Here is a 22501-nt window from a genome sequence, read left to right as displayed (position 1 = left end):
GAATCCGAGGGACCCCCAGTGGGGTGTGGCGGGCTCCATCCACCTCACAGCCAGGCTCTCTGCTGCTTTTGTCACTGCCCTGATTCCTTGTTCTTTGTTATCTTTTCTCACCTGACTGATGTTTAACTTGGCATTTAGGCAATTTCCCCTAACCACTGGTCGATTCTAAAGGGCATATTCTTTTTGAAAAAAGAGAGCAAGAAAAGGGGAAAAAAAAAAAAAACCTTCAGATAACCTCACAACGATAACTACTTCTTTCCTCTCTCTTTTTCATAGGAAAAAGAGTTCTTTCACATCCTTGAGTTTCTGTGGATTTTAGTTTTCATTCTTTCTGCTTTCAAATCAGACTCCTAAATTATACATTGGAGATTGTTATAAAGACCTTTTTTGAATGGCAAATATCAAAGAAGCAAGAATATCTGACTGGTAGAATAGAGTCAGTTAAAATGCAAGAGAAATCACTAGAGAAATATGACCTCTTTTTTCCCCTGCCAGGTATAATCTTTGTCCTTACTAGTTTTCAACAGTCTAATGTTCCATAGAAGAATCCTGTACTGAAGTTACGATTTTAAATATATTTATACCGAAGTGTTTCCCCAAACCGTTTTGAAATCAGTGGAGGTATTTTCAGGGTTCCAGAAGACATGTTATTAACACATTGGACAGAAAACATTGTTCTTACTTAGTGAACATAGAAACCAAAACAGTCTATACCTATTTGTATGTATACACTATGCCATGCCTGGGGATATGGAGTAGTCCAAATTTAAAATGTCCTCCATTCTAGCTCCAGTGAACATGTTTCAATGTGTGACATCTAATCTTCCAATTGTGTGTAATTCTCTGCCAATGTAGCACTGTTTGGAACAATGTCATTCACTGCCTGAGTTTGTGCACCTGTAAGTGTTGTTGTTTCATGTGTTCTGCTTTTCTCTCCCTCTCCTGCCGCTGTCCCCACTCCACCAGAGAGAGCCGCAGGTCTCTGCTGCCGCCTAGTAGTTCCCTGTCACAAAGGGATGCCAAGGCTTACCGATCTGTCTGTCAAAACCAAAGATGTCTGGGAAATCCCTCGAGAATCTCTGCAGTTGATCAAGAGACTGGGAAATGGGCAGTTTGGGGAAGTATGGATGGGTATGCTCAGACTCAATTACTCTATTACTAGCTTCCTCATTTGGGGAGTCCCAAACATCAAAGATGGAAGGTGAAAATAAAGACTGTATGACCAGGAAGAAAGTTTGACTTATTAATAGTGGGTAATAATAATTTTGATTTTGATTTCAGAATGCTGGAATTTCTAGAAAAGAGATAGTAAGTGGTCAAGATTGGCAGTTGGCTCAAATTACACTATTATGTGTGTCTCGATTCATAAACCAGAAAATGGTACAAAGAATGTTCCAGCTCACACCAAATGCCTTGCCTTTCATTTCCAACTGCAAATATTTATCCAACGAACTCAGTATCGCCCTAAAGAGCGAGTCACCTTCCATCTTTCCTAGTGCATGCATAATTATGGATTATAAGGACTGTATTTTCTTTATTAATTCCCTTTCCTGTAGAGAAAGCTGATGGTTTGTGTTTTTACTTAACTGTGATTGCATCGAGTTGTACCCCACAAACTTCTGGATTGGCTAAAGATGCTTGGGAAGTTGCACGTGATTCGTTGTTTCTGAAGAAGAAGCTGGGTCAGGGGTGTTTCGCTGAAGTGTGGCTTGGTAAGGCAGAGGGCACATTTTGTTTTGGCTGCATCTCAAAGCCAATTAAAAGGATGGTTTTGAACAAAAACACATACACAGCTGCTGGGACCAAGATACTTACCCTGTATAGCTAAACAGACACAGGCCATCCAGATGATCAGAATATAGCAATACCTTGCTGTACTCTTCTATCCTACTTTACGTGATTGATTAAGGCATGCACAGAACAGAAAGCCAATGCAATAGGAATCTGGTGTTTCCTCTTCCTAAGACATGGGAAGGTAAGATACTATAGATGGGCTTCTATAGGGGGAGACCATGGCGTTTTTTCCCAACGGGTCTGGATTTTTTGCTCAGTCTTTACTAGCTGATTAACCATGGGCTTATTTAACCTCTTTGAGCCTCAGTTTCCTCATCTGTAAAATTAGAATGATACATACTTCATAAGGTTGTTTTGAGGACTACTAGGGGCAATATGTGTAGAGTCCCTTGTATGTAATAGGTGCTCGGTAGACACACAGTTCTCTTAATTCTCCTATCACTCATTGATAAGGCTGACTGCACTGGGCCCTCTCCCACTGCTTTTATAACTTTGTTTGGGGCAGTTGCAGCTTTGCTTAGAAATAATCCATAGACTTAGGCCCCACCCAAAAACATCTGTCAGTAAGATCATGTTAGAGTTTATGGAATCCCCCTTCTTCCTTTCTGAGATTTAATTTAAAACAATATAGATAAGTACATGTTATGTGTAGCTGTAAGTGTTTAGGTGTAGTCTACATTAAAAGATTTAATACAGTTAAAGCACTTGGAACAGATCCTGGCAATGAGTTAGTACTACAAAGATACAGAGTTACAGATAGCGATAGAGAGAGAAATGTAAAGATAGAGACAAGATACTCAGTCATACACATATATGTGTGTATGTATAAGCTATTTTAATAAGTATTATCATTATTATTGTTTTTCAGAGTCTACATTATTATGTCTATCTCTTTCTAGACTTTAACTCAACTATTACAACATATGTTTACATGACCTTCCCCTCTCAACTGCCCAATTTATAATAAAAATAATGAGTTTAAGAATTTTAATCCAGTCACTAATACAATCAAGAAGAATTGGACCCTATACAAAATTTATTTTCTAACTTTACCATTATCGCCTTTAAATCATTACACATATTATTAAGATTTTCCCATTGAACATAAAAAATTTAATAAATTTAAACCAGCTTTCTTTTCCAAATAAAAAATAACGATCTAATTTGAGCAGATTTGTTTCCCTTATAGTTTTAATTCAAAGTCATAGGATGAATAATGGAATACATATAGAACCCACATTTTTTTTTTTAATTTTGGGGCCAAAAGAAACTCAAAAGATAATCTAGTTCCATTTCTGTATTGTATAGATGAGGTAACTGAGGCTCATAAACCAGTCATGTCCCTGGACCTACTAGATTTTTTTAATATGTTAAGTTTAAATATTTCTGTTCCCTCTTAGCTCTTGTCTCATTTTGCCAGTCTGATAGAAGTCATTATTCTTGTTGTGGCTGACCATCAGTAAACCTGAGGAATTTTCCTTACTTGGTGGAAGTATGGGCTAGTAGACTGCGAGCTTCTTGCCAGTGCTTATCAGCATACTTACAATCTTACTTATAGATCAACTTTTCAAGGACTCAGTCAAGTAGCTCATCCATTGCAGACAATTGAAAGCCTAGAGGTGGTTTCCACACATCTTCAGTGTGGCACCCTATCTTTTTAATGGCACACCCCATAAAACAGAACTTAACCTCATTTCCTCCGTGCTCACTCTGCTGCCTAATGGATGAATATTGGACGGCCCAGCCCATTCTAACCCCTGGACTTTTGTCCTTATAAAGAAGTGTCCAGAGCTTTTGGTACAAATTTGTAATCACATCTCTGAGCCAGTAAAGGAAAGTGGTTTATATCAATATAGGAAAAAGTTAAATTACAAACCATAATAGAACTATAAGTAAACACATTTTTCCTGTTGCAAATACTTGACAGAGTCCTTATATTTGACTGTCTTTGTTCAAGAAAAACTATATTAAGTTTTTTTAACTTAATATCTAAATTTATACGATAGCTATGGATAAAAACCTTTTTTCCATATTGACTTCACATTGTGGAATGTCTCCAGGCACCTGGAATGGAAACACAAAAGTAGCCATAAAGACTCTTAAACCAGGCACAATGTCCCCTGAATCATTCCTTGAGGAAGCACAGATCATGAAGAAGTTGAAGCATGACAAGTTGGTCCAGCTCTATGCGGTGGTGTCCGAGGAACCAATCTACATCGTCACCGAGTATATGAATAAAGGTTGGGCAAGGCCTCTCTGGACTTCATCTCACAGTGACCTATGGGGATTGTTTCAGGGAGGGAACTGGAGCTGCCTGCTTGCTTTTTTCCTAGATTTTACATGTGTCGAGCATTCCCATCAGGAAGTACAAATTGTGCACTCATTAATAAAAACATTTTAAAATAGACTGTGACCTTGAGTTCGCCCCGCAGGTCCTTGTGAAACATAGTACCTTTTGCATGCTGCACATGGAGAGTCCCTACTCCTCTCCATAATTAAAACATTCATTTTTAATATCGGTGATGCAGAAGGCTATGATAGTTCGCTGTTGCTTTGAATGCCATAGCTTGTGTTAAATTTTCTTTTTGCAGAGCTGAACAATTAATATCAGACACTGGTCTCTGAGCTGTTTAGTCTCCATCTTTTCAACATCTTTTTTTTTTTTCCAGCTCTCTTTCATAAATATCAAATGAAGAAAGACATGCTTTTAAAGAGCACATTTTATTCTCAGTTTCTCTCTTTCTGTCTCTGTTTCTCTCTATCTCCTAATCAAAGCAATATTGTTGGGGATGAAGACAAAGATCACTTTGTTTTGGAAAAATAAATGAACCAAACAAGAAGTATCCATAAAAGGCAATGCATTGTACATCAGAGGGATACCAGTGTAATTTTTCCTTTCCACGTACTATCTTTTAAAATATATTTGGAATTTTTTCCTGGCAGACTGTTTGTCCTTTGTATCCACAGTTATTCAGTAAATAACTTGGTGATTAAAGCATAGAAAACATCACCGATGGCCATTATGAGCCTCTAGCCTCTACACATGATTGTCTCAGCCCTAGAGTTAGTTCCGAGCTCCTCGGGCTGTGTTATCTTAGCGGCTCTGAACCTCCAGCTGTTTTGATACAGGTGTCTTTAATGCCTGGCTGGTCATGCATGATCTCATGGGGAGCTACTTGCCTCACCCTGCATTCCTCAGATATTCTGTTCTTTCAGATATTCATTTCTTGTAAAAAAAGCTGGGCCGGTGGTTCTCGAACTTTACTATGTATCAGAATCACCTAGAGGGCTTCTTGAAATGCAGGTTTCTGGGCCTGAATTCCAGAATTTCTGATTCAGTAGATCTGAGCTGGGACCCTAGAGTTTGCATTTCTAACAAGATCCCTCGGGATCCTGTTCCGGTTGGTCCCAGGACTATATTTTGGGAACCACTCAGCTGGGTGGTATTGTCCCCACATCATTCCTGTGTGCAGGGCTGACTGGGGAATGAGATGGCCCAGCCCGTGGTGCAGCTCTTCACACGTTCTTTATGACAAAAAGGGAATTGAGTCTCATTTTTTCTAGTTTTATCAATTTTTTTATTGTCCTTGGAAATGGAGTCACCATTGCTTATTTTTAAAAGGTAGAACTGCTGCTTTTCAATGCATAGAAATTTTCTATGATTTTTTGGTTGTATAAACCTTTCTTTTGCATTGATGGCATTATTCAATTCAATTACCTCATTAATCCTAATAAGAAAACCAAGTACAGCCCTTTGTTGGGAATTTTTATCTTTCAAAGTAAATTGAAATGGTTTTATGTTTTGTTCATAGGAAGTTTACTCGATTTCTTAAAAGATGGAGAAGGAAGAGCTCTGAAATTACCAAATCTTGTGGACATGGCATCACAGGTAGGCCCCATGATACCTTGATTACTGCATGAGATTTAATGATGCCTGAGTACATCGAGCCATGGTATACACATATGTGCCGTTTCCACAGGTTGCTGCAGGAATGGCTTACATCGAGCGCATGAATTATATCCATAGAGACCTGCGATCGGCAAACATTCTAGTGGGGAATAGTCTAATATGCAAGATTGCTGACTTTGGATTGGCCAGATTGATCGAAGATAATGAGTACACAGCCAGACAAGGTAGGCACTTGAATGACGATGGCTTGTGAGCACATCCTTGAGAACTTACTTACTGCATAACCCTTCCTCCCACCTTCTCTTCTCTTCCTCCAGAAAGTATTTGAAATGTCCTTCTTCAGCTGAGTTTTTTTTTCTTTTTTATCTGGCAAGAATTCAACAACTTGGCAGGTGGGAGACTAGTGGGTTTCAGTAGATGGATGAGATGTTCCTTTTTGGTGAGTGAGTGTCTGCTGATGTGTGCCTCCTGGCTCATGCCGCCCTCCTCACAGTGTCCAGGCCTGGGACACTTTGCTTTCGGACAAAGAGGGCTGTGGAAGGCCAAGAGCTCAGTCAAGTAAGAGCTCGTCACTCCATCAGAGTATCAGCAAAAAACAGAAGGTGTGCTCGTTGGAGAATTTAATAAAGAAGTTATTTTTTTCAAAGGCATGGGCAGGGTTTAGGAAAACCAACAGGGCACGATGAGGTATCCCAGAGCTAGTAACAGTAATGGACCCAAGGCCTGACAGCAAGTAGGAGTAGTGGGCACCAGAACTAAGGAAGAGCTCTGTAGAGAGGCCACCTTTCATTAGAGAGAGGCAGCAGGGGTGGATCTGGAGGGTTCATGCCCAAGCTCACTCTTCAGCCCCGCTCCAGAAGTCTCCTGCCAAAACCACCTAGAAGCCAGAGGTCAAAGGAGCCCATTGATGAGTTCAGGTAGGTCCAGAGCAGAGAGAAGAGTAGACAGGGGATTTAAAGGGAGAATAGAAGATCACATAGTCACTTGAAAATCTCTACCTCCTTTAATCACCTCCTTCCATCCTACCCCCTCCAAAGATTTATAGGAATTAGCCTCTAGAAAAACACATCTCAAACCAGCAGCCACTATAATAAGGCAGCTTTTTAGGTGCTTTTAGAGCACCAGACACCAGGGAGTGAACTCTCAGGGATATTTTCTATCCTCCCAGATCTTCGGATCGGGGTCAACGGGTAAATATGTGGAATTCGATTGCTGCTTGCAATTAAATTTAGGCTCCTCAGGTAGACTATAAGGCTCGTGTCTGAAGGAAGGGAGTAACCTTCACTGTTGTTGTCTTTAACCAGAGCCTGGTCATTTCGAGCAAGGCTGAGCAGTGACTGGAATATATTACAGGGCGGTGCTTTCTACTGGCCACCTCTGGAATTTCTTATTCTTCTTTCTTCTTTAATTCTTTCATTTCATGCCAATTCTTCCCTCCTTTTATCATTCTCAGCAGTCTCAAGTGATGAGGAAAAATGTTAAACTAAAACCCTGGCTCGTACAGATACTGTCCAAATGCTAAATTACATGTCGGTCAGACAGCTTGGCTATTTGAATTTCCCCAACACGTGGCAGTTCTTGTCCCGGAGCCAAATGCCCACATAGCAAACATACCCGCACATTACACACACACACACATGCACACACACACGAGTGCAGGGCCAGATGGCATGCTGTATCTAATCAAAGGCACAGGGCAGCTCTGATTGGCACTGGCAGTCCAGAGAAAAATGTGGACATGATTTTATGTCAAGGTAAGCTGAGAGGGTCTGAAATGCCACTGGGTCTGGAACCTGGCCCTAAATGAGAGAGTTTACCCTGAGGCAAACCTGTCAGATCCCAGCTCACAGACCCAGAAGGAGAGGAGAGCATGTGAAGGTTGTGATACATGCATAGTTGTTTTAGGAAGGGGTGAGAATGCAGTCGATCTTGGCAGTCAGTCGTGTAAGCATCCTTCCCTGTGTGAATAGAATCCTGAGTGGTGCCGGAGAGAATGGTTCGGGATTTGTTTCTCTCCTTCTCCTGGACTCTATTCTCTAGAATTTGTGGTTAACAGCCTTGAAACATCAATAAATTAGAAGGTTGCAGGGCCAGAAGCCCGAGGATGCTGGCAGGAGCGCTGTTGACAGGGCCCAGATATTAAATTCACAGAATGAGTTCCCTCTGGCTGTGGCCCTGTGTGATTCGCGCCCGGGGAAGGCACGTGCGGAGCCCCTCACTGGTTTCCCCTCACAGCGTGCTGCTGCTGTGGATCAGGGCCAGAGCGGCCACCCTCAGCCCTGGCCATCAAGTCCCCACCTTCCTCTTCAGTTAGCTGTCTGACTGACTTTCTGGTGGCTTCCTCACCTCCACTGTCACTTTCCCAGATGCCATATTGATGCCTTTCAAAGGATCAGCCTCAAACCCTTTGTACCATGTTTTTTTTTTCACTTAATTTCCAAATAGATTACCCCCACCTTTCCCTCTTAAAATTCTTTTTTCTTCTCTCTTCCCTTTCACAAATATCTTCAGATCCACGCCAAACACTAAAAAGAGTAAGTGAGAAGTAAATGAACTGGAGAACTGAACTGGGGGACAAAACAAGGATTTGCAAGGAGAATAAAATGCTGTCCTGTAACAGAGGAAAAGGAAGGAACAGAAGTGTTTATGGGCTACCTACCGAGTACCAGGCCTGAGCGGGAAAATGCGAGGTGTGGGGAAGGAGACAACAGAAATAGACTCAGAAGGGTTAAGTGACTTGTACAAAGTCACACACACGCAGCTAGTAAAAGTGCAGAGGCAGGATTTGCATCCAGGTATGACTGGCCCTAGTGCATCTGCCCTTTTAAGCTGTCTTGACTGACTCTCATCCAGGTGGAAGTTGAAAGAATAGAAAATAAAAAATTGAGATGAATTCCTTTTCTCCTTTATTTTATGGAAAAAAATTTAAGGGGCATCTGTTAATATACATGTGTGAGGGAATTGGAAAGACCTGCATTTTCTGGCTCTGGGACAACCCAGCTATTTATAAAATTATTCCCAAAGGTCAGCCCTTTCCTGGCTTCTTTACGAGGCAGGGAGGGCCTGGTGTGTATCTGCTGGTGTGCTCTGCAGATGGCATACGTGCTGCATGCTGAAGTTTCTGCTGGGGATTAAGCAGCTCCTCCAGACAGCTGGTCCATTTGCCGGGTAATATTTGCAAGTCGGGTTTTATGACCCCCACAGGCCACAGCCAGGCAGTATCTTGATTATGGAAGTGTGCACAGTGTTCAAAAGCACATGCTAAACACAGGTATTTAGGACTGTGGCAATTGCTTTTCAACACAGTTGTGACCTTCCCATCTAAGGGCACAGTGAAATGTCTGCCATCCCCCTGGATAGATGAGATGGCATCTCCCAGGGCGCAAGCAGAATTGGAATTTGGACCTGTGTTAGAAAGCCCTTCTTGTGTTCCTTTCCTCCTACCACCCCCACCCCACTGGACTGTAAGCAGAAGTCCCATGTCAGGGAGATGGTCAAGACCAGGCCCAGAGCCTCTGAGGGTGGTCCTCTGCCAACAGCATTCTAGAGGCAACTAGAAATTATTTGGTGTTGCTCTTTTTCCATTAACTGTACATCTTCCTCAATTTTTCTTTAGTCATAAACTCTGAAAAATTCTGACCAATTAAGGTCTCTCAGTAATGCCAACGTTAATTATTTGAGGGCCTTGTCTGAGAAAGGGACTTTGCTAGGACCTACTGATATAAAGAAGCCTGAGAATGCACAGGGGCGTCAGCAAGCGTGAGGAGGAACATACAGGAGTATCGCTGAATGAGGTCAGGTAGACCCGGATTTGAAACCCGACTCTATCACCCACCAGCTGAAGTTATTTAATTTTATTTAATTTGGACAAGTTATTTAATTTTTCCATACCTCAGTTTGCCTATCTGTAAAGTAGAAATATACTTTACCTGCTTTGTGCTTTAATTTTTTGCAAAGATTAAGTAAAACAATAAATAAAGTGTTTAGCACAGTGCCCAGCACATAGCAGGTGGTAAATAAAAAATATTCTTGTGTTGTCTAAGTTCTTGGAGAATGAACAAATGCCAGAATAGATTGTAGGCAGTGGAAAGGCTCAAACACTATCTGGGAAAGGGAAAGAAGAATCAATGATAACTCCCAAATAGTCAAATGCAAGTAATCATAATAGAGTTGCCAACAAATGAGTGAGTCAGGAAGATCTTATTTTCCGAGAGAGGGTGAGTTTGATTTTGGATTCATGGTAGTACATCCAAGCAAGGCGTTAAAGCCCAGAGAGATCAGTCAGGGTGCCCACTGCCACAAGTCCTCACTTCCCAGCCCTCCCCACCATGTCACTGTGCCTAAGCTGACCATGGCCTCTCACCCCCATGCTACCTGCACCTCCGCACCCCCCCACACACACAGGTGTGATCACAGCCCCTTCCTACTCTAGCACTGCACCTTCATCCCACAGTCATTCTACAGCTGCTCCCAGCCCTGCCTGTGCCACCAGCGCCACAGAGATCTTTTGTCTGTCCTATTGTCCTCATACATCCCACCACACCTGTCTCCTATAACTGCCAGCATGGGCAGCTGTTCACTTTCCAAGACTCACAGCCCCTCCAGCCTTCAGAGTTCACAGAGACAGACAGCAAGCAGTGGGAGGATTCTTGACAGACTCTCATTTTTCCCTTCATAAAATTCCAGGAAGCTCGATGCTAACTAACATCAATTTAAACCTAACCATTTCGGATAGACATGGCTTATGTATAAAAATGACTTGTTTTTGTGGACACGTTTTTTTTTTTTATATTGAGCTGTAACATACAAACAATAAAATGAATAAATCTGAAGTGTACAACTCGCCGAATTTTTACATCTATATATGCTCCGAAATCACTCACAGATGAAGATACAGAACACTGCCAGCACCCTAGACTTCCTCATCCTCCTTCCAGCCAGTTAACCACCCCCAGAGGTAGCCACTATTTCTACCTCTATCACCGTAGATGCATTTTGCCTGTAAATGAACTTCATATAAACAAAACATATAGAGTATATTTTTTGTGGCTGGCTTCTTTCCCATTATTAATCTGTGAGATCCATCCACGTTGCTGCACGTAGCAGTAGTCCTTTACATTGCGGAGTAGTATTCTATTGTAAATGTATCAGTTCGTCCACTTTATCGGTATTTCTAATTAGTGGCTATTATGAATTAAGCTGCTGTGGTGGTGGATGTATGTCCTCCTAGTTCTTGGGTACATTCCCAGGAGTAGAATTGTTAGTCATAAAGCAAATCTAGCATGTGTAGCGACTGTCCAGCAGATTTTGTGGGCATATCTTTAAAGGGAGAATACACAGGTGTGATGTTGGTTGTACTTCCCTGTAGACTGCTGAGGCAATCTGGTGAGACCGAGGAACCCGAGGCTAGAAGTTAGGAGGTCTGGGTTTGAACTAGCTCTGTCACTTACGAGTGTGGTTGTCCCCAGGCAAATCACTTACCCTTTTTAAGCCTCATTTTTAGCATCTGTAAAATGGAGATAATAAAAATAATTACCTTATATAATGTGAGGATTAAATGGGCTGTCTATAAAAACTCTTTGAGGGTTGTATAAAACTATTCTTATAACCCGAACTTTTTGAGTTCGATGTATATGTTTCTTGAGAAGAGTGTTTATTTTCTTACTTTAAAAGTTTTTTAAGAAAGACTATTAGTAATCAATAAATAACCTTTTAAGAGGGAAAAAAGGTATTATTTCATTCTTTTATAGCCAACTCTGTTTGCCTGGGCAGTCACCACTCTGTATTACCGCTCTCCTCCCTGAACGTAGCTGGGAGCTGGATGGAGGTCCACTCACCATCCTCTCCAGCACACTTTCCTTTTTCTCATGTTCGCCTTCCCTGTTGAGAGCTGTCCCTGCCTCCATGCTGCCTCCATTGTTTTTAATCTTGTCAGCTATGAACAGTCTCAGTAGTGTCCCTGATGGTTGTGCATGCACACGCACACACACGCACACATACACACACGTGCATGAGCACTGTTGTAGCAGTTCTCCCAAGTGTCAGGAGGGCCCAGGTTTACTGCTTCTCTATAGAGGCGATGTGGCCTGAAGATCAGCACAGAGCGCATAGTAGGTATTTAATAAATAGTTGATTGTTGCAGTGGAAATAGCCAAAGTTACTGTCACCTCTCCGCACTCTTCCCAGACGTGCTCTGCTCATTCTCTCTCTGGGAATCGGATACCGTGTGACTGCAGCAATCTCCAGAAAGGATTGTTCACTACACCCATATTTCCTGCATGCAGCAAGGCTATCTTTGGTGTAATGGGAAGCACAGGAGCTTGGGAGCTAGATAAGCCTGTGTTCAAATCCTGACTCTATTTCCTAGTCATGGATTTTTGCATAAGCTCTAGCCCCACCGAGCCTCAGCTTTCTCATTGTGACATAGAGTTGGTGTTGCTCGTTTACCATTCATGTGGTGTGAGAATTACAGAAGTCAGTTGTAGAAGCTGTTGGTGTTATTCATTTCTTCCCATTCCTTCCTCACAAAAAAACCCTTCTCCCTCTCAAAGATGGCAGGGGCTATATTGGTTAAGAGCATGACCCATGAAATCAAATTATCTTGGTGTGAATCCTAGCATCACTGCTAATTAGCTGTGAGACTGTGGACAAGTTACTTAACCTCTCTGAGCCTTATTTTCTCCTCTGAAAACAGAAATAATAACAGTTATTGACATAAAAGACTTGTTGCATGGCTTCCTGGGGAATATACATAAAAAGCATGTCGCACAAAGCAAATGCTGAGCTAATAGTTATATAATTGTAGTTTGTAATAGTAATATCACTACTATTGATCAATGAGGTAATAATGGCTACCTCTCCCTCCCTCCCTCTCTTTCTCTCAAATACACAAGCACTTGGAGGACCTGCCTATTTAACCCTCTCTTCTACTGACAGGAATATAGAGTTGCTCTGTGCTTGGGGTTTGTTTGGGGTTTATTTTAAGGTCTTAGTTAACGACAGGATCATTGTTAAGGAAGCAAATGTCAAGGCGTTTAATCTCTGGATCTTTGGAGTGTACATAGAAACAAGGGCATTTGGGACTTTGTCTAAGACCTGCTGTTTAGGCTTGTGTAGTAAATAGAAAAAGAAAAATGTGTCTGTTCAAATGCTCCCATTATTGAGGATTTAAGTTGAATAGATTATTATCTGGAGGAAAATTCACGTATAAATTAGACTGCGACAAATTCATAATGGTTGCAGTTTTCATGTTAATTATTTCATGTTAAAAAATTGTTACTGCATAAATTAACACATTCTTTCATGGAGAACATATTTTAGAAAGATTTGTTACTTTAATAACTCTTTGTGTATTAGAAATCCCAGATGCCTGTACTAATTAAATATAATCAGATTCTGGATTCAAAAAAGCACAGTAGCCATTTAACACAAACAAGCAGGCAGCTAGGTTGACAAACACAGTGAGGAAGAAGCGGATCCCTGTTTCTTTCAAATTTTGAATTTCACAATTCAGAGCTGTGAATTCAATTTCTGTCCTTCCTTTGTATTACCATGGCTGGGGATTATCAGACTCAGAATGCCAGCTTTCCAGCTCAAGGGCTCCTGCAGAATTATTAATCAGCCTCTTCTGAGGCCCCTGTAATCCGGCAGCAGATCAAGGCTGATCTCTCCATGAGATGCCCTCCCTCTGCCCCCATCAGCACATGCGTTTCTTGTTCTCTGTCAACAACAGCATTGCAATTCCCACACAGTGTGCTGTGACCTGAACAGCAAATGTCCGGGGAGGGAGGGAGAACCTTTTTTAAATATTGAATTTAATCTAATTCTTCCCATACTAGAGAAGCAAACCATCCTTTGACAAAAAGCAAACCCTTTCCAGTGCAGCCATTGTTTTAAGTACTGAGCAGGAAACTCGTTTGTTTGAACTGACCACGCACTGGTCGGCGGGGGCCGTCTGGTGAGAGCTGGGGTTCCGGCGGAGCGCCCTGCCCTCGGCCAGGTTGGAGCCGTCATTCCTGCTGAGCGGACGGGCTGCAGCCTGAACCGAGCCTGGTTCTCATCAAGCCTCCCAGAGTTTGGTGCACTTCCGTCGCTAGGCAGAAAAGCGCCTTCATTTGTATTCTGCCATTTACAGTCTCGGGCTTCCACCAGCATTTCGGAGAGGGATGCTTTGTGTATCTGCTGAGCCACCGCCGCTGCGGGGCCGGGTTTTAACCTCAGGGGTAGCCGGCAGACTGACTGCAGGGAGAGGGAGATGGTCTGTGCTGACCACCCACTTCCCTCAGAGAAAGGACGTGTGGAAAGCCAAAGATTACAATGAAAAGAAAGGGACTTCAACTCACACTTGCCTACCCCAGTCTCTTTTCTTTTAAGATTAAAAACTGTTGTGGGGGAGGGGTGGACGGCTTTCTTTCACTCCCTTACTCTGTCTGGAGGACACAGATGAGACTTCCTTCAGTAAGCCCTGGTCACCCAGAGCCTCTTGTCTGAATACCTTTCCTCTTTATCTGCCCTGGGCAGTCATGCTTTGTATTCTGGGTGGGTATCTCTTTCTCCTTTGTGCTGTCTTGAGCGGAGCAATTTGGAGGTTGTATCTGAATGGTCAAGAGCAAGTTGTTGCTCTCTGCATCCCACGTTTCTTAGTAATCACCAAGAAGGAAGCAGATGGTCACCCTCTGTGATTTTAAAGTGTGTAAATAGGAGCTGCAGACTGCCATCAAACATCAAAAATGTCACTTGGCTTCCTTGTCTCGCTTTGCTGGCAAAAGGAACTCCTGCTTTTGCATCATCTGGAAAATCAGGGACAGGCAGTGCATATGAAATCTGCCCCACATTGTAAAGCCTCTCTTTCTTCCAGCCAAAGGAGGTGCACAGCAGCATCATGCTGGTCTCCCCCGCAGCACAGGCACTGTGGGAGGCAGTTTGCAAAAGCAACCCCACAGTGATTATTATCATCTATACAGCCTCTCTTCCTTCAATTTCTTCTTAACTCCCAACCAAGCCTCAATGTGACCACCAGCTGTTCCCAAGCAGTATCTCCGACCCCAATGCTTGTCCTTGCTGCTGCCTAACATACTTTATGGCATGACATCAGATTTACCCAGGCCCACTGCCCCTTCCAGGGTGGCTGGATTCTTGGAATAATTTCTATGTTGAGCTACATCCCAGACATCTGTTTATTACTTAAATCTGAGTTTTTAGCACCCTGAACTGCAGCATATGAAGCTCTGCAAACAGCTTTCTTGCTGTTTGTCCTAGATAAAAGTCCATGAAGTTAGTGTTCATCCTAGTGGGGCTGTGAATCAGAATTTTTACTCTAATATTGCTTCCCTTTGGTCTCTTGGTGTTCCAGAATAGCAAGCAGGATTCCTCTTTAATTCCACCCAAGGCAACCACTTAAACAAGCCCCCCAACACAGTCTTCACTTCAGAGAAAATCCCCTTGGTGGTTCTTCGATTTCCTTCCTGAGAGTTAAGGAACCAAATACCCATGATTTCAGGAGATGCTCATTAATTTTGTTCTTTACTTTTGTGTTGCCGGTGAGAGTTATCTTGAGTTGTCATTGGTCACCATTGAGAGGAAGGTGATGGGGAAAGGCAAGCAGCCCAGAGCATCTTCTGCTCACCTTCTGGCTCTGTCACAGAAGGAAACGTCATGGTCTTCCACTGTGTACGGTTTCTCTGTGCTTCCACAATTCCTCTTCCTGCCTGTCTTTCCTCAACTACAAGACGCCTCATCTTCCATTCTCCCTGGGGGCTGCTTAGCTTCCTCTGCCCTCTGGTTGTCCTGATTAGGTTTTTAATACCTTCTGATGGCCCTTCCATCCCTTTTCTGTCTGGTCTTCAATTTGGGGCTCCCTTTGGACTTTGTTCATCCCTCTTAGCCTAAATATTTCTTCTACAGAGTCATCTACACCAGACTTTGGATCTGTGCCTAGCTAATCAACCTTTGTTTTGCAATATGTTCAAGCCCTGCCTCTGGTCCTTGGTTCTTGTCTTCCTTGCCCAAACTTATTTCTTTTCTACCCATATTCCCAGTGGGACAGCACTCCTCTCTACTCCCTACTCCCTATCTCCTTTCTTCTCAAACACCCTGCTCACCAGTGTTCATTTCAGATGGACTATCACTCCATCGTACCATTTACTGTTAACTTATTTTTATTTTAAAAACATGGTGCTAAAGCCTTATGAACTTAAAGTAGAAGCTTCAACAGAATGTAGAAAATGCACAGCTGAATACTCCAGACACGTTTGGAAAGTTTGAAAGTCATTCCTTTGGCCTAGTGTGAAAATGTTGCATTTTGCTTTGCCAGGTTTTATTGGGTTTGAAATCATTGTTTTGTTTGAATAACCACAAAGTTCCAGGTCAAGTCAGCTTTGATTTTACCACTTTCACAGGATATCCTGTCCTAGTCCCGCCTTGTCAACCCTCCAGACCCCTGTAATCAACTTCCTGTTATTGGCATAGTTGGTGATTTCTTTTTCTTTATTCTCCAGGGTAACTTTAAAGTTGGAGTACTGTACATTATTTAATATTGAATACAATAATTTGCAGAGTTTGTGGCTTCATAATTAAAGAGGGTTCTGGATAGATCTTTGGTTCAGAAAACCAGTGTCTATTGTTGATGCTGATGCCTTTCCTCTTTGAAAACAAAAAGCTATTAAGGCACCATTTGTATTTTTTGTAGGAAGGATTTGGTTTCTATTATTCTGTGCTGGCTTCTCCTTCTCCACCTCGGCCCAGTTTTTTAGCCAGAGGGGATATTTTCTGAGACAGGACTATGGAATTGGGTTGTTGACCAGGGAAATGCTAACTGGACCCCCCTTCACCTACCCTGGCCCCTGCCTGAGCCTCACCCAGGGATAACCATGGGTCACACTGTAGCATTACCTTATGGACAATTCTACCCAGGGCCCCCATTTCCCATACAATTCTTCTTTCCCCTCTCTCCTGCTCCCTCTTCTTCCTAAAGCCAGCACCACAGTTTAGCTCTCTGTTGGGTTTGCCTATGAGCTCTATCTTCCCAGCTGCCTAGAAAGTCCTAGGGCAAGAGGTGACCCATGCTTAGTTTTCTTTTCTTTTCTTTTTTTTATTTTTTAAGCGAGGCAACCCTTGGTTGACCTCACAGATTGTAAGGACCTTGTCAGCTTACAACCCCTTATTTTTTTAATTTTTTATGCTTACAGCACCTGGTCTTCCTAGGTGGTCTCCCACCCAAGTCCTAACCAGGCCCGACCCTGCTTAGCTTTTGAGATCAGACAGGATTGGGCTTGTTCAGGGTAGCATGGCCATAGACCCATGCTTGATTTTCTCAGGAGTCTCTCCAACTGTTCTGAGGACTAACTGGATGCTTGGTAAGTTCTCCGTGGGGTTTTTTTTATCTTTTTTCCCTCTCTTGAACTATGGAGAGCTTTGGCTAACCTGACATAACTCAGTGCCTTTGCATTACTATCCAAAGAAAATAATAGCTGGCATTTATTTAGCTATTGCAAGGTGTCAGATGCTATGCTGAGCTCCTTACATTATTTATAATTCTCAGCACAACCAATTTATGGTCAGGGAGACTAAGACTAAGGGGATGGTTAAATGGTCACCCAGCAAATCCAGTATGAAAGCCCAATTCAGCCCACATGTGGGCCTGTTTGCATCATCACTGAAGAGCATTCTCTAGGGAGCCCTGTTTCCTGGCTGACTTACAGACACTTAGTGCAAGAGCTAGACTTGGAAGCAAAAGTCTCTGCTGTCTTCATTCATACGTTTGAAATGCCACTGCCACCATCATAATGCATGAAGATGCATAAAGTGCAGTAAGTAACCGATCAAGTAGGAACTATTTCTATTTGAAAACAGATTGCCTGGCCTCTGGGGATAGAGGACCTTCATGAACTGGAATGGGGCCTGCAGGTTGAGATTAGCCTTCCTGACTTAATGAATTTAGTTGTCATCCTCTTTTCACTTAAAAGCTGAGAGCATTCCATCGGACTGTCCTGGAGTATGATAACGATGGTTTTATTTCTATAACTCTAAGGTTGAAAATGATAATTTGTTTGTTTCACTCTTAATTGTCACTCTTTTCTTTGTTGAGTTTGATGAAGTCGGTATAAAGAGAATTTCTTCGGCCATCAGAGTGTTGGATAAGTTGCTGGGTTGACCCTTTAGCCAGTTAAAGCTTTTATTGAGCGGTTGCTGTTTAACCAGCCTTAAGCCAGTTACTGTGGAGGAACATAAATATAAAACCTGGTCTCCAACCTCAAAAGATTTACATTCTATTTAAAGAGATTTTAAAAAAAAATAACATGTAATAACACATGTAGAACTAGTAGAAAGACATGTCAGAGATGTGGAAATGGCAGCATACTGTATCGTGTTTAAGAGCTTGGGCTCTTAATTGGAGCCAGATTCCCTTGGTCCCAATCCCAGTCCCCAGCCTTATTGGCACCAGGGACCAATGCTCCTATGAGAATCTAATGTCTGATGATCTGAGGTAGAGCTGAGGCAGTGATGCTGGTACTGGGGAGCGGCCACACTTACAGATGAAGCTTCGCTTACTCACCCGCTGCTCACCTCCTTCTGTGCAGCCCGGTTTCAAACAGGCCACAGATCAGTACCAGTTCTCAGCCCTGGAGTTGGGGACCCCTGCAAGTTTGGCATATCATTTTACCTCTCTGTGTTCAATTTTCTCATCAGTAGAACAGGAACAATTATTGGTATCTACCTCCTGCGTGTAAAGCACCTAGCATGATCCTTGACACTTGCTAAACACTCAATATGTGTTTAGCTATTGTGATAGCTACTATTGTAAAGCATTATTAAACTGTTGTTTATAGTGTTAGCTTCAAGTGTATTGGAGAGATCAATGAAAGCTAGAGTAATCACAGATGGTTTCATGAAGGAAGTGGGACTTGAGCTGAGTATGCTTTAACTAAGCAGGTGGAAGGAGAGAAAGCATTTAGAACAAGCTTATATATAAGAAGCAAGGATGATTATGCCAAGTGCAGGTACAGGCTACGGAAAAGCAAACTAGACTAGAGTGATTGTGTTTGTGTGGGAAGAACCAAAGTCAAATAGATATGTGGGTGTGTGTAAACGAAGTGGGAGATTTTGACTTCATGCAGTAGGGAGCCCGCTATATATGGTTGGGGGTGGGGGTGGGATGACAAAGCTGGTTTATAGTGATTATAGTTAACCCTGAACAATGCTGGGATTATGGGCACCGATCTCCTATGGAAAATTCACATATGAGTACAGTAGACTCTCCAAATGCACAGATTCCCAACCATGGAGTTAACCCCTGAACAGTGCAGGTTTGAACTGCGCAGGTTAATTGTAAAACTCTATGTATAGGTGGATCCATGCAATTCAAACCTATGTTGTTCAAAGGTCAACTGTAGGTGGAAGGAAATGACCTGAAGGAAGAGCACCATGAAAGAAGGACTTAACAGACGGGCGAGGACCGGAACCAAGCTTTGACAAAGAGATTAAACCAGAAAGGGAAAATTTGAGAGACATGTCAAAGAGGGAAACAATAGACCTTGGTGATGGATTAAATCAGATGTTTGAGGAGGGAGAAGTTCCAGCCCACTTTCAGGTTTTTTCTTTGAAGCCTGGTGGAATGGTGATCTGACCCCCCAAAAAAAGGTAGTGAAAACAGAGACTCCGTTTGCATCCTAAAATATTAAAGTGAGAATATGCCTTATAAGTCTTAATCATTTAGTAAAATGTTTTACCTAGTACAAGAATCTCCTTTATAATAAAATGTCTTATTCATTGTAAGATGATTTGGTGAAACGTAAATTTAGATTCATACTTGCCGCATTTGAGATCATGGTGGAACACCCCGGAGACTTTGTCCCTTAAGACATTTGCTAATCAAAAAAGAAGTCTTCAGATGAGAGACAAAGTCTGTCTAGTGTGTCCAGACCCATTCGCATAGAGATGACGGGCAGAGTCGGTCATGAGAAGAGGGTATGTATTGCAAGGAAATAAGCAGAAAGAGAAGAGTCTGCAACACTGAGGCCCCTCGGGCACTTGTAATTAAAGAGTGGGATAATGAAGAAGAGCCTACAGGAGAGACAAAAGAAATGCTTGGAAGGAAAGGAAGAACATCAGGGAGAATAAACTCAGAAAAGATAATTTATTCATTTCTCATAGAAAAGTTTGAGCTTTACAAAGTGTTAGAGTATGCTAAGTTTTACTTCTTTGTTCCTGAGATCATTAGGATTATGCAAACATGAAAAGTGAGCTAAAATAACACAAATATGACTAGAGCCACAAGTTAAATAAACATGATGACAGAAGTGACAAGAGAAGCATAGTCTACCCAATTGCTAATTGCTAACAGACACCCATGGGCCTTGAAATGTCATGCTTTTCAAGAGTTTTGAAAAGTCAAAATGCTTTTCACATTCTTTCTCATCACAAATCATTATCAAGGTACTGACATGTTATCTTCCACGGTTTAAAGAGAAGAAGAAAGAATGAGGTGGGATGTCATCACACTTCTGCTCACAAGCTTTAATGACTTCCCATCACAGTTATGATAGGACCCAAAGTCCACAGTGTGGCAAAGTCCCACAAAATCTATCCTCGTCGTCCATTTTATTGTCACTGTCTGATATACATACTAGCCACTCATTTATCTCCTTCCCAAACTAAGCTGCAAGCTCCATGAGAACCAGAGGTTGATTTCACCCCAGCCCTGAATACAGTGCCAGGCATGTGGGGGAAAACTCTGGAAATATTTATGGTAGGAAGAGAGAGAACAAAACCAACCCAGCATTGGTGGGGTTTTTGTCATTGTAGGGAAAAACTTTGATAACCGAATAAATCCACAATCCTCTCCTTTCTCTTACTTAAAGCATGGATGATTATTAATCTTATTTTAAATGAGAAAGATCATGGCCCTGTACGGTTTAAAGATTGGCATCCAGTCACCTACTTTCATCCCAATCTATTAAGAAAAGGATTTTCTGCTTTCTTTCACTCTGAGCTCTCCCAAGGCCTAGGGCCACGTCATCTTCCTGCTGACATAGCCCCTCCAGCTGCAAGTTCAATAAACTGGGCCCATGCTCCTCACAGAGCAAAGTCTGGGGGGCTCCCTTCACCTCAGACAGTTTTACTCAGACCCAAAGAGGATCCAAACACACTTCATTTGGCATTAAAACACAGGGTTTTCCAGGTGTTTTTATGTTTCAGAAGTGTGTGACAGGTGCATTCCTACTATAGTTGGCAGTTATTAGCCCCAAGGCATCCAGATAGTGACAGACAGTGATACTGGTCACTGAGGACAAGGAGAGGTCTCACCAGGGAATTGATAATAAGCCCTGTAAGAAATTGGGGTTCAGCCTGGGAGGGAAGGCTGGAAAGGCTAATCGGCCATCCAGTTCCCCTTTATCTAGTTTCTTCTGTGTACCAGGCACTGGGCTCAGTACTGAAGATATGGTGGCCGTCCAGAAAGACAATCTACCCGCCCTTAAGGACAGTATCTATCTGTAAGGGGAGCTGCATTTCAGACAACTCCAGGTTTCCCTCGCTGTCAGAAAATAGAGCATCCCTATGAAACCTTTCGTAAGCCTAAACGACATAAAGCAAAGAAGCAGTTATCTCAGGACACATCTTGCTAGCGGATGCACACAGTAAATCAAGGTAAATCACAGATGCTCATAGATACAATTCAAAGCTTTGGCGGCTTGATGCTGAGATGCTGAGTGTGGTTCCCGGGGAAGGGGAAGTAGCTTGGCGGTGTCCCCCTCACTGTTCCAGGTGCACGCTGCCTCTAGAACGGTAAGCTACAAAACAAACAGGAACACTGTTTTGGCCTTTTACCTTTTTCTTGTAAAAGTAGAAATCCTCTTTCGGTTTCTTTTGGTTAGCAAAAACAGGTACTAATGTAGGTTTTTTTTGTAAAAGCAAAATGGCATAATGTGAAGTTTCAAAAAGTAGGGGATATCTGTAATGTATTCATTGCATTTGAATAGTAACGGCTACAAAGAACAAGGCACTGGCAGCACAGAACTAAGGAGGCTCCCTCAGTCATGGTGCTCAGACAAAGGTTCCCTGTGCAAGTGACACTTAGGCAGAGAACAGAGGAGGAGCGGGAGTTAGTCATGGAATGGGAGTGGGGTGAGGACTTCAGACAAAGGGAACATCCTGTCCCATGGCCTTACCGTAGGTAGGAGCAGTCAGCGGTCAGTGGAGAGGGTGCGGGTAGGGAGGGGGAGCAGAGGAAGAGAGCCCAGAATCATAAGAAGAGGCCGGAGAGGTAGGATGGAGGGACCAGACCAGACCATGCTTGTGGATGCAATCGGAAGACCATTGCAGGAGTCCAGGCAGGCGACAGTGAGCAAGTGAGGACTAGAGTGAGGGCAGCGAGTGGACTCGATATGGAGAATGATAAAGCAGCAGGGGCCAAAGATGACTCGGTGACTATTTATCGAGCTCCTTCTCCAGGCAGGCTCGGTGCTGCTGAGTGCACCACAGTGAACGAAGAGACACAGCACCCAGGTGAGGAAGGTTGTCGGCATGCTGCTGTCATCAACTAGGTAGCTTACGAGGTGTCCAGCACTGAAAAAGAAGCAGAATTGTGGGGAAGATAAATTTTGAATGTTGTGTTTGAGAGGCCCTTTGAGACTTCCCAGTGGAGACACTGAGGAGGTCAGGAGCTGGGAAGGGAGGACCCATCTGGTGCTACAAACGCAGGCACCATTGGGATCAGAATAGTCACTGAAGCCAAGAGAGGGAGTAAGATCCCCTGTTGTTACACAAAGCTTATGACCACTCTTTTCACATCTCAACAGA

The 22501-nt window shown here is 42.7% G+C and overlaps 1 protein-coding gene and 1 pseudogene across 5 annotated transcripts in view; one reads left to right on the top strand and one right to left on the bottom strand.

Moving 5' to 3' along the window:
* FYN (FYN proto-oncogene, Src family tyrosine kinase) overlaps window positions 1–22501 on the top strand; it is a 202813-nt gene that overhangs the window by 163673 nt on the left and 16639 nt on the right. For 4 of the 5 annotated variants that reach the window (XM_039870535.1, XM_039870537.1, XM_039870539.1 and 1 more), the window contains 4 exons: window positions 967–1131; window positions 3855–4034; window positions 5607–5683; window positions 5775–5928. In XM_039870535.1, the coding sequence (XP_039726469.1) occupies window positions 967–1131; window positions 3855–4034; window positions 5607–5683; window positions 5775–5928 (576 nt within the window). Of the gene's footprint in view, window positions 1–966; window positions 1132–1556; window positions 1713–3854; window positions 4035–5606; window positions 5684–5774; window positions 5929–22501 lie in introns of all 5 variants that reach the window. The other variant, XM_039870540.1, reaches the window with a different exon arrangement.
* Window positions 16882–17000, bottom strand: LOC120610507 (uncharacterized; annotated as a pseudogene).

The sequence above is a fragment of the Pteropus medius genome, unplaced genomic scaffold (genome assembly GCF_902729225.1).
Source record: "Pteropus medius unplaced genomic scaffold, Ma_sr-lr_union100, whole genome shotgun sequence".
Lineage (NCBI taxonomy): Eukaryota > Metazoa > Chordata > Mammalia > Chiroptera > Pteropodidae > Pteropus > Pteropus medius.
This window is presented reverse-complemented; position numbering and strand designations above follow the sequence as displayed.